Source organism: Cucurbita pepo, chromosome LG11 (assembly GCF_002806865.2).
Source record: "Cucurbita pepo subsp. pepo cultivar mu-cu-16 chromosome LG11, ASM280686v2, whole genome shotgun sequence".
NCBI lineage: Eukaryota > Viridiplantae > Streptophyta > Magnoliopsida > Cucurbitales > Cucurbitaceae > Cucurbita > Cucurbita pepo.
The window spans coordinates 8,540,095-8,554,326 of NC_036648.1; the positions used below are offsets into that span (position 1 = coordinate 8,540,095).

Here is a 14,232-nt window from a genome sequence, read left to right on the forward strand (position 1 = left end):
CGATAAGAACTCATTAGAATCAAATGAAAACTAATGAACATAAACGAAACTTTTTAAAGTTAATACGCTCTGTTTGACATTGATATCACTTAATTATGAGACAAAAGGTTACATGAACTGAAAATCAAGCTCTGATAATATTGAATCCTTGACTCTCAGTTCTTCACCGAATCATTCTATATTACAACACTAATAATCGAAACTCCGTGGCAAGGAACTAATTGAAAACAACTGTAAAACTACTTAATAGAAGTCAGTTTTCACATGCCCTGCTTTTCTATGTACGAATCTTCTCTGCAATTGAATCGATCAACATTCATGTCGGTCTCAGTCCTCTCAATGCAGCAGCAAAGATCTAAACATGACACGAGATCACTCGTTAATTGCGAGTAGAAATTAATAATGACATGATTAATAAGAATACAAAACTCTTAGTTGTTCAAATATGCTTCCTCTAAAATCAATGAGACTGCTGCATGGTGTCACACATAGCACCAGCAATTTTACGAGCAGCAGTACGTTCTTCAAGACTATCTATGATTAAAATCCTTCCATGGTCCTAAGCTTTCAGATATTTTTAGCTTGTAGTTACTCAATCTTTGCTTTAATCCTTAAACATCTCTAAAAATGAAGTCCTAATCGTGATTACCTTAGAGGGAGCTCCATTTTGCTGCTGTGGTTGTGTGAAAAGTGCCTTAGATCGAGTGTGGTAGCTACTAGCTTGTTCGTCGATATTAGCTCGTGGAACCTTGTCTTGACGAAAGTTGGTAGATTGAGCCTCGTCCGTTCTGGATTTCCCTGCTCTTCCAAAATTAGAAGTATTGTCATGGATAGAAGTTTGGGGGTCCTGGTTCTTTTTCGAAAACTGAGTAGCAGCTGCTCGAGCACCAGCTATGACAGCATCGAGTTTAGATGACTTCTCCACTTCGGATCGAGATCCTTTAGTCTCGGGAGAACGTGACGAGACAGATCCTGGCTTCAAGGAAAATGGATCTCTAGGATCTGGAAGTTGAAACTTTACAGGCAGTGGGCATTTAACATGGATGAGACCTCTAACAGCTGCTTCAAATATCTGACCAAATACAATCTGATTTTAGAACAAACGCACACAAAAGAGTCATTAAAGAGAGAATCGAAACAAAGTTAACATTTCCACCTTCTTTTCTAAGTTATAAACGCCTTGGTAACCACGCATCTCGAACGGAATCAGTAATTTCTGAAACAGTTAAAGAAATTTCATTCAGTATATTATAACTCTGCTGAAACTTGATTTTAAATCAGTACACACCTGTGGTTGTTCACAGAGCCAGCAGAAATCAGTTTGTGCTTCTAGTCTAACCTGCAGGTTTACTTTTATTAGCTTTTCTTAGATAAGATGCCTCAGAAACTAAGGTATGGATGAGGAAAGCTAGGCTACCCACCCCTTCAGGTACTTTATCCCAACTTTTCAGTTCATCACCATGAACACAGCCAACCACTTCAACACAACCTGAATGAACATACATGAATGTTGATAATCAAGCATGGGTCTTGTCTAGAAACTCAAAATCTCATGGGATTTTAATATGATAGATAGTTTTGAATCGTAACAGCCCAAGCCCACCGCTAGTAGATATTGTCCGCTATGGTCCATTATATATCGCTGTCAACCTCGTTTTAAAACGCGTCTACTAGGGAGAGGTTTCCACACCTTTATAAGGGGTGCTTCGTTCCCTCTCCAACTTAGGACCCAGCGTCCTCGCTGGCACACCACCCGGTGTCTGGCTCTAATACCATTTGTAATAGTCCAAGCCCACATTAACAGATATTGTCCTCTTTGAGCTCTCTTTCGGGGTTCCCCTCAAGTTTTAGAACACGTTTGTTAGGGAGAGGTTTCCACACCCTTATAAGGAATGCTTTATTCTCCTCTCCAACCGACGTGGGATCTCAAATGAACCCATATCTGAAAGTCCATAGTTCAACACATCTTTCAAATTTATTATGCTCGAAAGTAACAGCCTAAGCCAAACCCACCGCTAGTAGATATTGTCCGCTATGGTTCATTACGTATCGCTGTCAGCCTCACGATTTTAAAACGCGTCTCTAGGGAGAGGTTTCCACACCCTTATAAGGGATGTTTCGTTCCCCTCTCCAACAGATGTGAGATTTCACAATTCACCCCTTTTAAGGTCCCAACGTCCTCGTTGGCACACAACCCGGTATCTAGCTCTGATATCATTTGTAACAGCCCAAGCCCACCGCTAACAATGTCCTCTTTGGGCTTTCCCTTTCGAGCTTCCCTTCAAGGTTTTAAAATGCGTCTATTAGGGAGAGGTTTCTAAACCCTTATAAGGAATGTTTCGTTCTCTTTTCTAACCAATGTGAAATCTCACATGAACCCATATCTGAAAGTGCATAGTTCAACACATCTTTCAAATTTATTATGCTCGAAAGTACTCTCGATGTCAATATTTATAGTCATTTTTAATTACATTTCCCTCTCCATATGCTCATATCATGCATACTCAACCGACACTGTAAGTGTGCAAGTCATGAAAATCTGCAGTCATATAACATAAATAACATACTCAAAATCAGTCTAACAAGTGATGATTCCACCAAGTGGCAAACATAACATATGTCAGAACATAGAGATAAATATGGATTCAGAGCATAGACACCAAGATATCAATCAAAACAGTAATGGTGTTGCCTTAATGGTAGACTCCAAATAAGTACTTCATGGAATGTGATCGGAAAAGCGCCAAAAAAAACACAAGAACCAGTAAAACATAAGTAATATATCATGAAAAATCATCAGATTTAATACCTAAAAGCCTTGAAACAGGATAATGTTCTGGAAACTTAAGATCAGTAATCCCATCCAGAGCATAAACTTCTCTATAGAAATCCTCCATTGCTTTGATTGTAGAATCCTCAGGAACCTTACTTGCAGCATGAATCCAAAGACGACCTTCAGTGATCAAGTTCAGAATATAGAATCATCCTTTACTAAACCACATCCACAAAGAAAGAAGAAAGAAACTAACAAAAGATATGCCAATAACACAATCATTTAGAGTTTAGGGTTGGATGATTCAAAGGGTCAACAGTAAAGCAACTTCAAACACATGAATCCCCAATTCAGCGTCTTAATTCCACTTTTCTTTTGTGTTATTCGCACATTCAAACGAAAGTAGATTTGAAAGGACAGAACGAACCTGTGAGGGGAGCAGACCAGGACCTGCCCTCGATGCGTTTGATACCATAGACCAGCAGAGAAGCCCATGGCTGATGCATCGTCAAACATGGGTTCGAAAAATTCCCAGAATTCCTTCCTTTCATCGTTTCTTCACGCTAAGAGATGCAGAGAATTGGGAACCAGTGGCGGGTCGGGAGAAATTGAAAACAAATGGGTTTGCGAGAATCGAGGGTTTGTGGAGATATGCCGTTTTGTATTATATAATTACAGATTTTGAAATTTTTATAAATTAAGATAAGAAAAAGATTTAAATTTTAAATTAAAAAGATAAAATCGATTATCTTCTATATTGTAATAGGATTAGGAAAAATTAATATTAATATTTAAATAAACTCACGACGGCTCACAGAGTACTCTGCGATTAACTCCAATTTGAGTAATTCTTAGGAAGAAACAACAATGTCTGATAATCTAGACTCCATCAGTTCTAGCTCGTTTCAATGGATGGACAATTTCAACCAAATAGTTTGTAGAAAGAAAAGGACTCTAGTTGAATATATCGACTGTCCTGGCCATGAGAACCCGAACATGTCGCCGACGCCGATGAACAGAGTTGATCCAGAAGCCGAAAATCGGTCTGGGGTCGTGAATGGCAATAGCCCAATTGCCGAAAACCCACCGGAGCCGATGAATGAAGATGACCCAGATGAGGAAATTCAGCCGGTGGCGGAGGAGGAGATGCCGGCAGAGATGAGAGATCATATAACGGAAAGAATGGGTGGTTACCGTGTGCAAATGATAATCGAAAAGAAGTTGACGGCGACTGACATGAGGACGAATCAAGGGCGGCTGTCGCTGCCGAAGAAGATGGTGAGAGTGGAATTTATGACGGCGGAGGAGGAGAAGATGTTGGAGCACCGGAGCAAAGGGGAAGATGAATTGAACTACATTGACACATTCATAGTGGGATCCGATTTAAAAGTGAATCCAATTCGGTTCAAGAAGTGGCTAATGGGGAAAAATTACGTGAATTGTTTGGTCAACAAATGGAACTCTTTTGCTAGAGCTTATGGACTCAAGACCGGAACTAAGGTTCGTGTTTGGAGTTTCAGGGTCGATGAAAGGGACGAGAACGACGTTGTTAAATCTGAATTGCGCTTCGCCCTTGTCAAGATTTAAGATGAATTTATGTGACAATGTCTTGGACAACACGGTTGATAGAAGTGTTCATATGTAAACGTCCTTATTTGTTTGTAACGATCAGATAGTGCCTACAAAACACATAACGTTATAGCATCTCTGCACTATATTGATCGTAATTTTGCTTTCTACGTTACAGCGTGTCCTTTGAATATATTTTTTTTTTACGCCGGTTCAATCTTATCTAATTGTTCGTATATTTCTCGAGATTACGGAGATTTTTTTAGCAATAAAAAGATTAACAATAATTAAGCCTTACAAACCTATGCTATGAAAGAATTTTAAATAAAGTTGCAACGTTTATTAATTTTGAGCCCAAATTTAATGAAAATTATAATTTTTCATAAAAATAGTGACGTAATTTATATAGTTATATAAATCAATAAATTTATTGCGCCTTCTTCAACAAACAGTTCGCGTGGCCTAATGGATAAGGCGCTCGCCTCCGGAGCGGGAGATTGTGGGTTCGAGTCCCATCGTGAACGCTTTTTTTTTTTTTTTTTTTTTTTTTCCCAAAATCCAAGGTAAATTTCAAACCTCCTTGTGGTAATTTTTTTAGCTACAACCTTACCAATGAAAGCTAATTTATAATTTATTTTAGAATGATCAAACTAGGAGCGTTAGGACTAATCCAACTCGAATATAAAGGTCGAATTCGGTTAGAGAAACAATTTAATTTTAATTGAGTTCAAACCGATTTAACTATACCTAAGTTGAGTCAACTCAAGACACCACGTACTTGGCCTGAAACTCCCATGGAGTCGTTCGAGTTAAATAACGATTCAACGACGATTGCCAAGGTTGACGATGATGTATGGAAAATGACCCAATTGCCCTCCTTAGTTACTTGGCCTGAAACTCCCATGGAGTCGTTCAAGTTAAATAGCGATTCAACGGCGAGCGTCAAGGTTGACAATGACGTATGGAAAATGACCCAATTGCCCTCCTTAGTTACTTGGCCTGAAACTCCCATGGAGTCATTCAAGTTAAACAACGATTCAACAACGAGCGTCGAGGTTGACGATAACGTATGGAAAATGACCCAATTGCCCTCCTTAGTTACTTGGCCTGAAACTCCCATGGAGTCATTCAAGTTAAACAACGATTCAACAACGAGCGTCGAGGTTGACAATGACGTATGAAAAATGACCCAATTGCCCTCCTTAGTTACCTGGCCTGAAACTCCCATGGAGTCGTTCGAGTTAAATAACGATTCAACGACGAGCGTCAAGGTTGACAATGACATATGGAAAATGACCCAATTGCCCTCCTTAGTTACTTGGCCTGAAACTCCCATGGAGTCATTCAAGTTAAACAACGATTCAACAACGAGCGTCGAGGTTGACAATGACGTATGAAAAATGACCCAATTGCCCTCCTTAGTTACCTGGCCTGAAACTCCCATGGAGTCGTTCGAGTTAAATAACGATTCAACGACGAGCGTCAAGGTTGACAATGACATATGGAAAATGACCCAATTGCCCTCCTTAGTTACTTGGCCTGAAACTCCCATGGAGTCATTCAAGTTAAACAACGATTCAACAACGAGCGTCGAGGTTGACGATAACGTATGGAAAATGACCCAATTGCCCTCCTTAGGGAACCTCATATATATTCTTGACCATAACAAAATCAGGGGCTTTGAGGTCATGCTTAGGGATAATATATACCTATAATATGGTAGGGTTTGTAGAGTAACTAACCTAAACATTTACATTTATGGAATAAAATTTGGTAGTAGAAGATGCCTATCTAAATAGGGCACTAAAAATGAAGGCTGTACCCATATTTAGGGTATCCCCATGATTTTAGGGCAGCCCTATATCTAGGGTTACCATTTCCAGGTGTGTAGAATATAGAATAGCCTGATTCATTTTTTTAATTTTTCCTTCTGGAATGTCACACCTTGTAGTTTGTAATTAATGTCTGATGATGAAGATAAATTGTTGACTAAATAAAGTCAAATGCAGCCATATTATTATTATTATTATTATTATTGATATTTAGCATCTCTTGTAGTTGGAGTCGTGTAAAGAGCGTTTAATTTTCGTGGACGTGTCGATATTTTTATATGTTCATACGTTTGAAATCGAGGTAAAGGGTAAATCGACATTTTTTTTAGTATATCATAAAACAATAGATAAAATATATATATATATAAAAAAGTATTCATATGATCAGATAACTCGACCAATCCGGATTATTCAACTCAAATTATAAACGTTTGGATTGGGTCAGTTCCTGGGTTCACTTTTTTTTTTTTTTTTTTTTTTTTTTTTTTTTTTNGAAAATAGGATTATAACTCAACTAAACTCTACCTTACTTATTAGGAAGATTAAGAATGTTTGACGTTTGATACTAATGTTAGTAACATGTGGCGAGTTGTGATTATTTGATATTTGAGTTTTATGAATTTAATTATTAATATAACACGTATTTTTTAAAATAATTAAAAATAATAACTCGACCACACAATCTAACTCGTATTTTTTAAAATAGAATTTAATTATTAATATAACACGTATTTTTTAAAATAATTAAAAATAATAACTCACCATCCAATCTAACCCACTATCATATTATTGCTATATTATTCCATTATGTATATTTATAAGTAATTCATATTACAAAAAGTTTTATATTCTATTATTTTTTTTATACAATTTATTATTCATTTTCATTTTTTTATTCTCAACTTTTTTTTTTCTTTAATATTTCACTGAAGTGTACCGGTACCAGAGAATAGTCATAGTTATGACCGATAAAGATAGATAGTGATGTTTACAAAATTCGGTGACTTAAAAGAACTCGATCAATCTAATCCGAGCCTCAAAAGCTAACCCAAGGCATAATCAAATCTCGAGGAAGATGAAAAATCAGGCCAAGGGCTAAGTTGTCAATCTCAACCTCTTACATACCCTCGACTCAGAGCCCTTCGATAATCCTATTTTCACTTCTTCATTTCAAATTCGAGAGAGAATAATAAAATTCTACGTTAATCTTTTTATACCTACCTTATTTTTCTCGAAAACTCTAAACTCTTGATGTAGTCAATAACCCCTAAACTAACTTAAACAGAGCGGGCAGCGTGACAAGTACTGCTTGATAGGTAGTTCTCTCGTTTTTACCAAGCCGCCTCTTCCTCGTATTACAAATTTACTATCGAGTCACGTGCACGGTCCAACGAGTCGAAGTTGTACATATAAACACTTTGGATTATTTATCTCAACAAGTACGTGTATTAAAAGTATAAATCCTTGTACTAAGAATTCATTTGAATACAAAAAGAAACAAACCCTAGATCATCAAGATCAAAAAGGATGAACAATTCATGCACGCGCCAAAGCGTGAGTGGGTGACAGCACAATTGTCCTTTTACCAATGGTCACCATCAACTCTTTTCACTGCTAAACTTGTCATCTTATGCTTCTTAACTTTACTCCCATCTCTCTCTCTCCTCTCTTTCTCTCTCTACAGCCCTCAACTCTCAGTTCTCTATCTCTTTACACCAAAAAAAAAACTTACCTTTTTGTTCTTCTTCTGCCAAGAACATATCAAGAACAGCCCTCTTTTGGCTTTAAAACATGATCATTTTCGATATCAATTGTGTTCTTCTCATCATGCCATGCAAAACCCACTTGGTTTTTTCCTTTTTTGATCTTCCATTTTGAGTCTGTTCTTGATTTTTCATGTTTTTTCTTCAAAAAAACCCTAAATTTGAACTGGGTTCTCTTCAAAACCCTAAAAGATTACATTTTTAATCCTACCCATAACAAAAAGTTTCGATCTTTCAAGAGATTTCTCTATTTCCTTGCTGGGTTTTGTTGCTTTTTGTGATTTTTTAATGGATTTGTTCTCAAAATCATCATCCAATCCCATACCCATACCACCCACCACCACCACCACAACCACCATCACCGCCGCCGCGTGTTCGCCGTCGTCATCCTCTACCACCACACCAAGCCGGTATGAGAATCAAAAACGGCGAGATTGGAACACGTTCTGTCAGTACCTTCGCAACCACCGACCGCCGTTGGCTCTACAAATGTGCAGCGGCGCTCACGTGCTGGAATTTCTCCGGTACTTAGACCATTTTGGGAAGACCAAAGTTCATAACCAGACCTGCCCGTTCTTCGGCCTGCCCAACCCGCCAGCTCCCTGTCCCTGCCCGCTCCGACAGGCTTGGGGCAGCCTCGACGCCCTCATCGGCCGCCTCCGTGCAGCCTTTGAAGAAAACGGCGGCCGGCCGGAAGCCAACCCATTTGGAGCTAGAGCTGTTCGTCTCTATTTAAGGGAAGTTCGTGATTTTCAAACGAAAGCAAGAGGTGTTAGCTATGAGAAGAAGAGAAAAAGGCCAAAGCAAAAGCAAAAGCAAGAGGGTGCAACTTGAACAAGAACACACAACAAATAAGAACATTGAAATTTCATAATTACATAATATGTAAGAGAATTCTAATCTCTCTCTCTTCCTATTTTCAATTCGTAATTGCAAACGTTCTAACGAAGATTCGATTCTTCAGTTGAGCTATGTTCATATTGGCTCTCTACCTATTTCCAATTCGTAATTGGAAACGTTCAGTTGAGCTATGTTCATATTGACTCTTTACCTATTTCCAATTCGTAATTGGGAATGTTCTAACGAGGATTCAAATCTTTAATCTGAATAGTTGAGCTATGTTCATATTGGCTTTCTACCTATTTCCAATTCGTAATTGCAAACGTTCTAACGAAGATCCAAATCTTCAATCTGGATAGTTGAGCTATGTTCATATTGGATTTCTTCTCTCGATCTTCCGATCTCGTTCGGCTTCTAACTTCGAAGGTAAATATTTATGAGTACGATCGATATTATCTCTTAAAACCCTTGTTTTTTTTTCTTGATCTTGAGGTGATTTTGAATATGAATTAGTGTTTGTGGGCAAATTTTGATGGGTTTGTTCTTGAAATAAATTATATTCCAATTAAGCTAGGGTTTCTTTTTCTCTTTCATGTTCATCAAAAACAGTCAAAACTATTTATTAGGGTTGTTTTTGGATTAAAAACACAATCTTTTCAAAGATCTAAACAATTGTGCAAAAAGACAAAACCCTAGATTAATTTTGGTTTGAATTGAAATGACAAAAAAAAAAAAGAAAAAAAAAAGGGTTTTGTCAAAAGATGGAAACAAAAGAAATGAGACAGCCAAGTCCCTCATGTCTAGAAATAATTGACAAACACTTGAATCATGTTTTAGGGTTTACTTCTATGATCAATTTTGATTATTATTTTGACTCTTTTGTGTAGATGATTGCTTAAGTAGTTTTGATTACGATAAAAGTTCGAGGACCGACCTTTTGAGGCGTGTACCTGATCTGTTAAAATTTTAAACCGTCTAATGAAACCCACTGAATTGAATTGAGTTGAATTCGAAATTTGAGCATGAATTGATGTCCTTTAGTTCATCGGTCCCCTTAATCAGTATTTATATTCATGATCATTAGCATGGACAAAGGGGAGAAAGAAGGTTGCCTCTCTCTCGGGTTGTCTTCGATAAACGACTGTGTTTGATGACGGTTGAGAAGATTAAGAATATTTGACATTTGTAACCGATCTTAGTAGTGCATTGTGACTTTCGAATGTTTGATATTTGAACTTTATGAGATTTTAGTTACTAATTTAATATGTACCGTGGATAACAACCTGACAACCAAGTCCGAAACTAGAGAGTTGGATTGTGAACTTACTTGAAATTTAGAGTTGGTCCAAAAGATTTTTTCAATTCAACCCGAATACACTTGTAACGACCCAGATCCAGCGCTAACAAATGCAAATGGTATCAGAGCTAGACACCGGATGATGTGTCAATCTTCTTGATGTTCCTCGAAGGGAGGTAGACACGAGGCGGTGTGTCAATAAGGACGCTGTCCTAAAGGGAGTGGATTTGGGGCGGTCCCACATCGATTGGAGGAAGGAAAGAGTATCAGCGAGGACGCTCGACCCCAAAGGGAGGGTGGATTGTGATGTCCCACATTGGTTGGGGAGAAGAACAAACCACCATTTATAAGGGCGTGGAAACCTTCCCTTAGTCCGTTCTAAAGCTTTAGGAGAAGCCTGAAAGGGAAAGCTCAAAAATGACAATATCTACTAGCGCTAGATCTGGGACGTTACAATATTTACTAACGATTTGATATGTCACATTACGAAAAAAAAAAAAAAAACATGTTTTTCATTTATAAAATTAGTTACAATAATTCAANACGCTCCCTTGTTTCCACTCAGCTCGGCTCGGTTCTGCCACGTTGGACGCCTAACAACCGTCGATTCCGCTACTAATAAATCCATCGTACGGCCCAAGAGTGGGTTCATGTTACCTTCCGACAAGGCGATGCATCGTTTCTATTTATGGTATTTAATTTTCTCGAGATTTGCTATTTTTAGAGTTTAATCAACATAAATTAAAAAAAAAAAACNAATAAATACACAAAACATAGCTCTTTTACCTAGGGAGACTATAGCTTTAGGTTGGCTCTTTTTAGGCAATGACATGAAATGACTACGTGAGGGAAGAAACTCAAATTTTTCATATTGATATGCCTGATTTCGTAGGACACGTATACAACTACGAACTGTTCTCGAGTCTAACTCAACTGGTTTAGGTATATTTTTTGATGAGAACGTCAAATGTTTGAATCTTTGTTTGTCGACCTATTTGTTGTTGAAAAAAGTAGTACGAGACTTTCTCAGTAAAGTTAAATCTAACAAAGTCCTACGTGCAGGTCACTTCGTTGTGTCGACAATATCATGTCATTTTGTAGACACTGTATGCTGAAATAAACCAGATGTAACTTTTTCGATAAAGTTGAGATCTAACAAAGTTCCACGAGCCAGTCGCCTCGCAGTGTGGACAATACCATGTCATTTGTAGTATTCGGTGAAAGAACAATAGTAGTGAATAACAAAATAATTACATTTTTAGTTTAAATTAAACAACATTTTTTTTTTTTTTTTTTTTTTTTTAGTTAACAACGGTTGAGCCAAGATGGAACCATTAACTTTTGGATGATAATTGATGTCCGAGTGTAACAACTCTATTTTTACTACTGTTACGACAACATAAAAATATGATATTAAACACAACGAGTGAGGAACGAACCATCAACTGTTTGAATGATAGTAAATATCTAATCCACTAAATTGTTTAGATTGATTCTCGGGCGTTATTTTTATTTAACTAATATTTTAAAATTCAATAACTAAAAATAAATTAATTTTGAAAGTTTAATAATAAAAAAATAAAATTAGCTTGTATTGTCAATTTAATTAAATTAACAAAATTCAACCATTTTATTTTTTAAGGAAAGAAAAAAGGAAAAATATATAAATAAAAAAAATCACTAAATTTTGAAAAAATGAGGTTTTTCACGCAATTAATTTTAATTAAATTCCACCTGGGGACACGTAAGGGCAAAGAATAGTCGTACAAAGATCCCGCAATCTGCGGTCAACTGGATGGGACGTCGGTGGTTGACACGTGCGCTTCCATGTGGTCCCCACAGTCCTCGTGATCCCACGTGGATCCATGTACTCCTTGTCGGCAACCGAGACGCTCCCTTGTTTCCACTCAGCTCGGCTCGGTTCTGCCACGTTGGACGCCTAACAACCGTCGATTCCGCTACTAATAAATCCATCGTACGGCCCAAGAGTGGGTTCATGTTACCTTCCGACAAGGCGATGCATCGTTTCTATTTATGGTATTTAATTTTCTCGAGATTTGCTATTTTTAGAGTTTAATCAACATAAATTAAAAAAAAAAAACTAAATTAATAATAATACTAAATTTTTCTATTTTATCTTTAAAAAAATATTCTTAAATTTAAAAATTAGAGATAATATTCTTAAATTTTTAAAAATATTAAAAAAAAATACGGTTTACTTTAATTTCAAATAAAAAATCGTTAATATTTTTTTCCAAAAATGACTTTTTAAAAAATATATTTTTTTTAACTTCAAAAAATATTTTTAAAATACTTTTTTATACTTATGAAAATTTCAAAAATACATTAAGAAAAATATTATTATCATTGGTATCATACTTCAAAAATATTCCTGAAGCAATAAAAATTTTAAAAATAATATATGAGGAGTTGAAAGGCGATTTTTCGTTCATATATTGACAGTAAGATTTTTTTTATAAAAGTCCGTCTACGCTTTTTAGTTTATGGATATTATTATAATTTTTTTTATAAAATTTATGAGTATTTTTTACCATTAGGTAAAAAAAAAAGATAAAACAAGGGAATGTAATATTTTTTTTACCATGTCACATCGTGCTAAATAATCACACGGTCTTACCAACAAATCGTAAACATTTAAATAACTATATCAACAAAAATACCTTATTAACGTGTATATATATATATATACATAATTATTATTATTTTATTAAATAAACCTCTAGTATATTACCAATATGCCCTCCTATTATCCATTTCATTGTCTACCAAATAAAAGGCAATACCCTTGATGAGGAATAGACATAAAATACCCAAACTTGTTTGTAATTTTGGAGAAAAAGAAGGGTTTTTTGGGTTTAGAAAAGTTGGGAATATTGAGGGTTTTTTTTCATAAAAATTCGTAAACTTTATATTATAATTAATTAGACGATTTAATCTATACATTGATTTTGTCACATGTACTTTAGGATATTATAATTAATTATGTCAATAATGAAACTGGTTTAATATGATAAATATTTAATACGGCAACAAAAGAATATAGTCTCAATTTCCAATATAATAAATGACAGCTTCAAGAAATTCATCACTATTTTCCCCTAATATTTAGTTGTTTTTTTGGGAGCTGGTGACCAATCATCATCCTTCCTTCATATAGATTTGGTCACCATTGGGGATTTTATCATTAATTTAATTTGTGTAATTCTCTTGCTTATAATTAAATGGATGTCTGTGTTCCACGTAGCCATTGGTTTTTGTAAACTATATTTTAAATCCTTTATTTCTCTCACAATTATTTGATTAAATTATTAATTTGTTCCTTTAAGACTTAGCCTTACAAGCTTAATTTAGGATTATTGTGGCGGTTAAATTAAATAATTTGTATTAACGGAAAATTATACGTAAAATAATTCGTATCAGTTTTATATTTTCTACATAGATTAACGGATCATTTCACATTTTATTGACGTAAGATAAGCATCAATCGAGGCGTCGTAAGATTAAATTATGGATCTGAATTTGTTAAGCTAATGTGGTCCTAAGAGGTTCTCTAGCTTGTTTACCCGTGCAAATCAATACTAGTTGGCAACTTGGTGCAAGAAATTCAACTCTTTGAGATTGAAGTTTGCGTCAATCTATTTTTGTTTTCTGTGGACGCCAAAATTTAAAACGGGAAATCCAAGAACCAGATGAAAGTTTTCACGAACTCATAGACAAATGGTACTTTTTCTAAATTCCGTCATCGTTCATCCTCCCAAACCCATTTCAAAGCCTTATTTAGAACTATTATAGATACACCCTTGTGCCCTTGAGAAATCCAAAATAAAATAAAAAAAAAACCATTTATTTATTTCCAACACTCCGAGAATAGGCAGAAGGATCTATGTCTATCCCCAATTTCCTAATAGGCGAAAGGATCTATGTCTATCCCCAATTTCCTGACGACCTGGAATGTTAATTCTGGGTTGGTCAGAGACAAGTTTCAGTCACTCTTTTGATGTCATGCCATTGTGGTGATACAATAACTCCTAAATGGGGGCGATTTTCATTTCATCGTTAACATGTGGAATAGCAGAACCAAGACGATCAGAGATCAGACATTAATGAGATAAGTCATAAAAAAAGATGTGGGGGGGG

General features: G+C 36.0%; 3 protein-coding genes and 1 non-coding gene across 4 annotated transcripts; 3 read left to right on the top strand and 1 right to left on the bottom strand.

The window, feature by feature from the left end:
* Window positions 1-34: 34 nt before the first annotated feature.
* On the bottom strand, window positions 35-3,423 carry LOC111804923. Its single transcript, XM_023689753.1, has 7 exons — window positions 3,201-3,423; window positions 2,810-2,953; window positions 1,422-1,489; window positions 1,289-1,339; window positions 1,157-1,216; window positions 650-1,072; window positions 35-355 (listed from the first exon to the last, which is right to left on the bottom strand). Exons 1-7 carry the CDS (start codon window positions 3,322-3,324, stop codon window positions 317-319), a joined length of 909 nt encoding a protein of 302 aa, XP_023545521.1. The 5' UTR covers window positions 3,325-3,423; the 3' UTR covers window positions 35-316.
* A 144-nt stretch (window positions 3,424-3,567) lies between these two features.
* On the top strand, window positions 3,568-4,360 carry LOC111804832 (B3 domain-containing protein At2g31720-like). Its single transcript, XM_023689630.1, has one exon. It carries the CDS (start codon window positions 3,641-3,643, stop codon window positions 4,358-4,360), a length of 720 nt encoding a protein of 239 aa, XP_023545398.1. The 5' UTR covers window positions 3,568-3,640.
* Window positions 4,361-4,793: 433 nt separating this feature from the next.
* TRNAR-CCG lies at window positions 4,794-4,866 on the top strand. Its single transcript has one exon. It is a non-coding gene; the product is annotated as a tRNA-Arg (tRNA).
* Window positions 4,867-7,731: 2,865 nt separating this feature from the next.
* On the top strand, window positions 7,732-9,026 carry LOC111805885 (protein LIGHT-DEPENDENT SHORT HYPOCOTYLS 1-like). The gene has a single exon (XM_023691167.1). It carries the CDS (start codon window positions 8,226-8,228, stop codon window positions 8,769-8,771), a length of 546 nt encoding a protein of 181 aa, XP_023546935.1. The 5' UTR covers window positions 7,732-8,225; the 3' UTR covers window positions 8,772-9,026.
* The last annotated feature ends 5,206 nt before the right edge of the window (window positions 9,027-14,232 follow it).

Excerpts from the sequence above, each read along its gene's own strand:
- LOC111804923 (XM_023689753.1), bottom strand. The coding sequence starts at position 3,324 with ATGAAAGGAAGGAATTCTGGGAATTTTTCGAACCCATGTTTGACGATG. Across the intron at positions 1,217-1,288 it reads GGCTCTGTGAACAACCACAG|AAATTACTGATTCCGTTCGA; the intron begins GTGTGTACTGAT and ends TAACTGTTTCAG. Across the intron at positions 1,073-1,156 it reads TTTATAACTTAGAAAAGAAG|ATATTTGAAGCAGCTGTTAG; the intron begins GTGGAAATGTTA and ends GTATTTGGTCAG.
- LOC111804832 (XM_023689630.1), top strand. The coding sequence starts at position 3,641 with ATGTCTGATAATCTAGACTCCATCAGTTCTAGCTCGTTTCAATGGATG.
- LOC111805885 (XM_023691167.1), top strand. The coding sequence starts at position 8,226 with ATGGATTTGTTCTCAAAATCATCATCCAATCCCATACCCATACCACCC.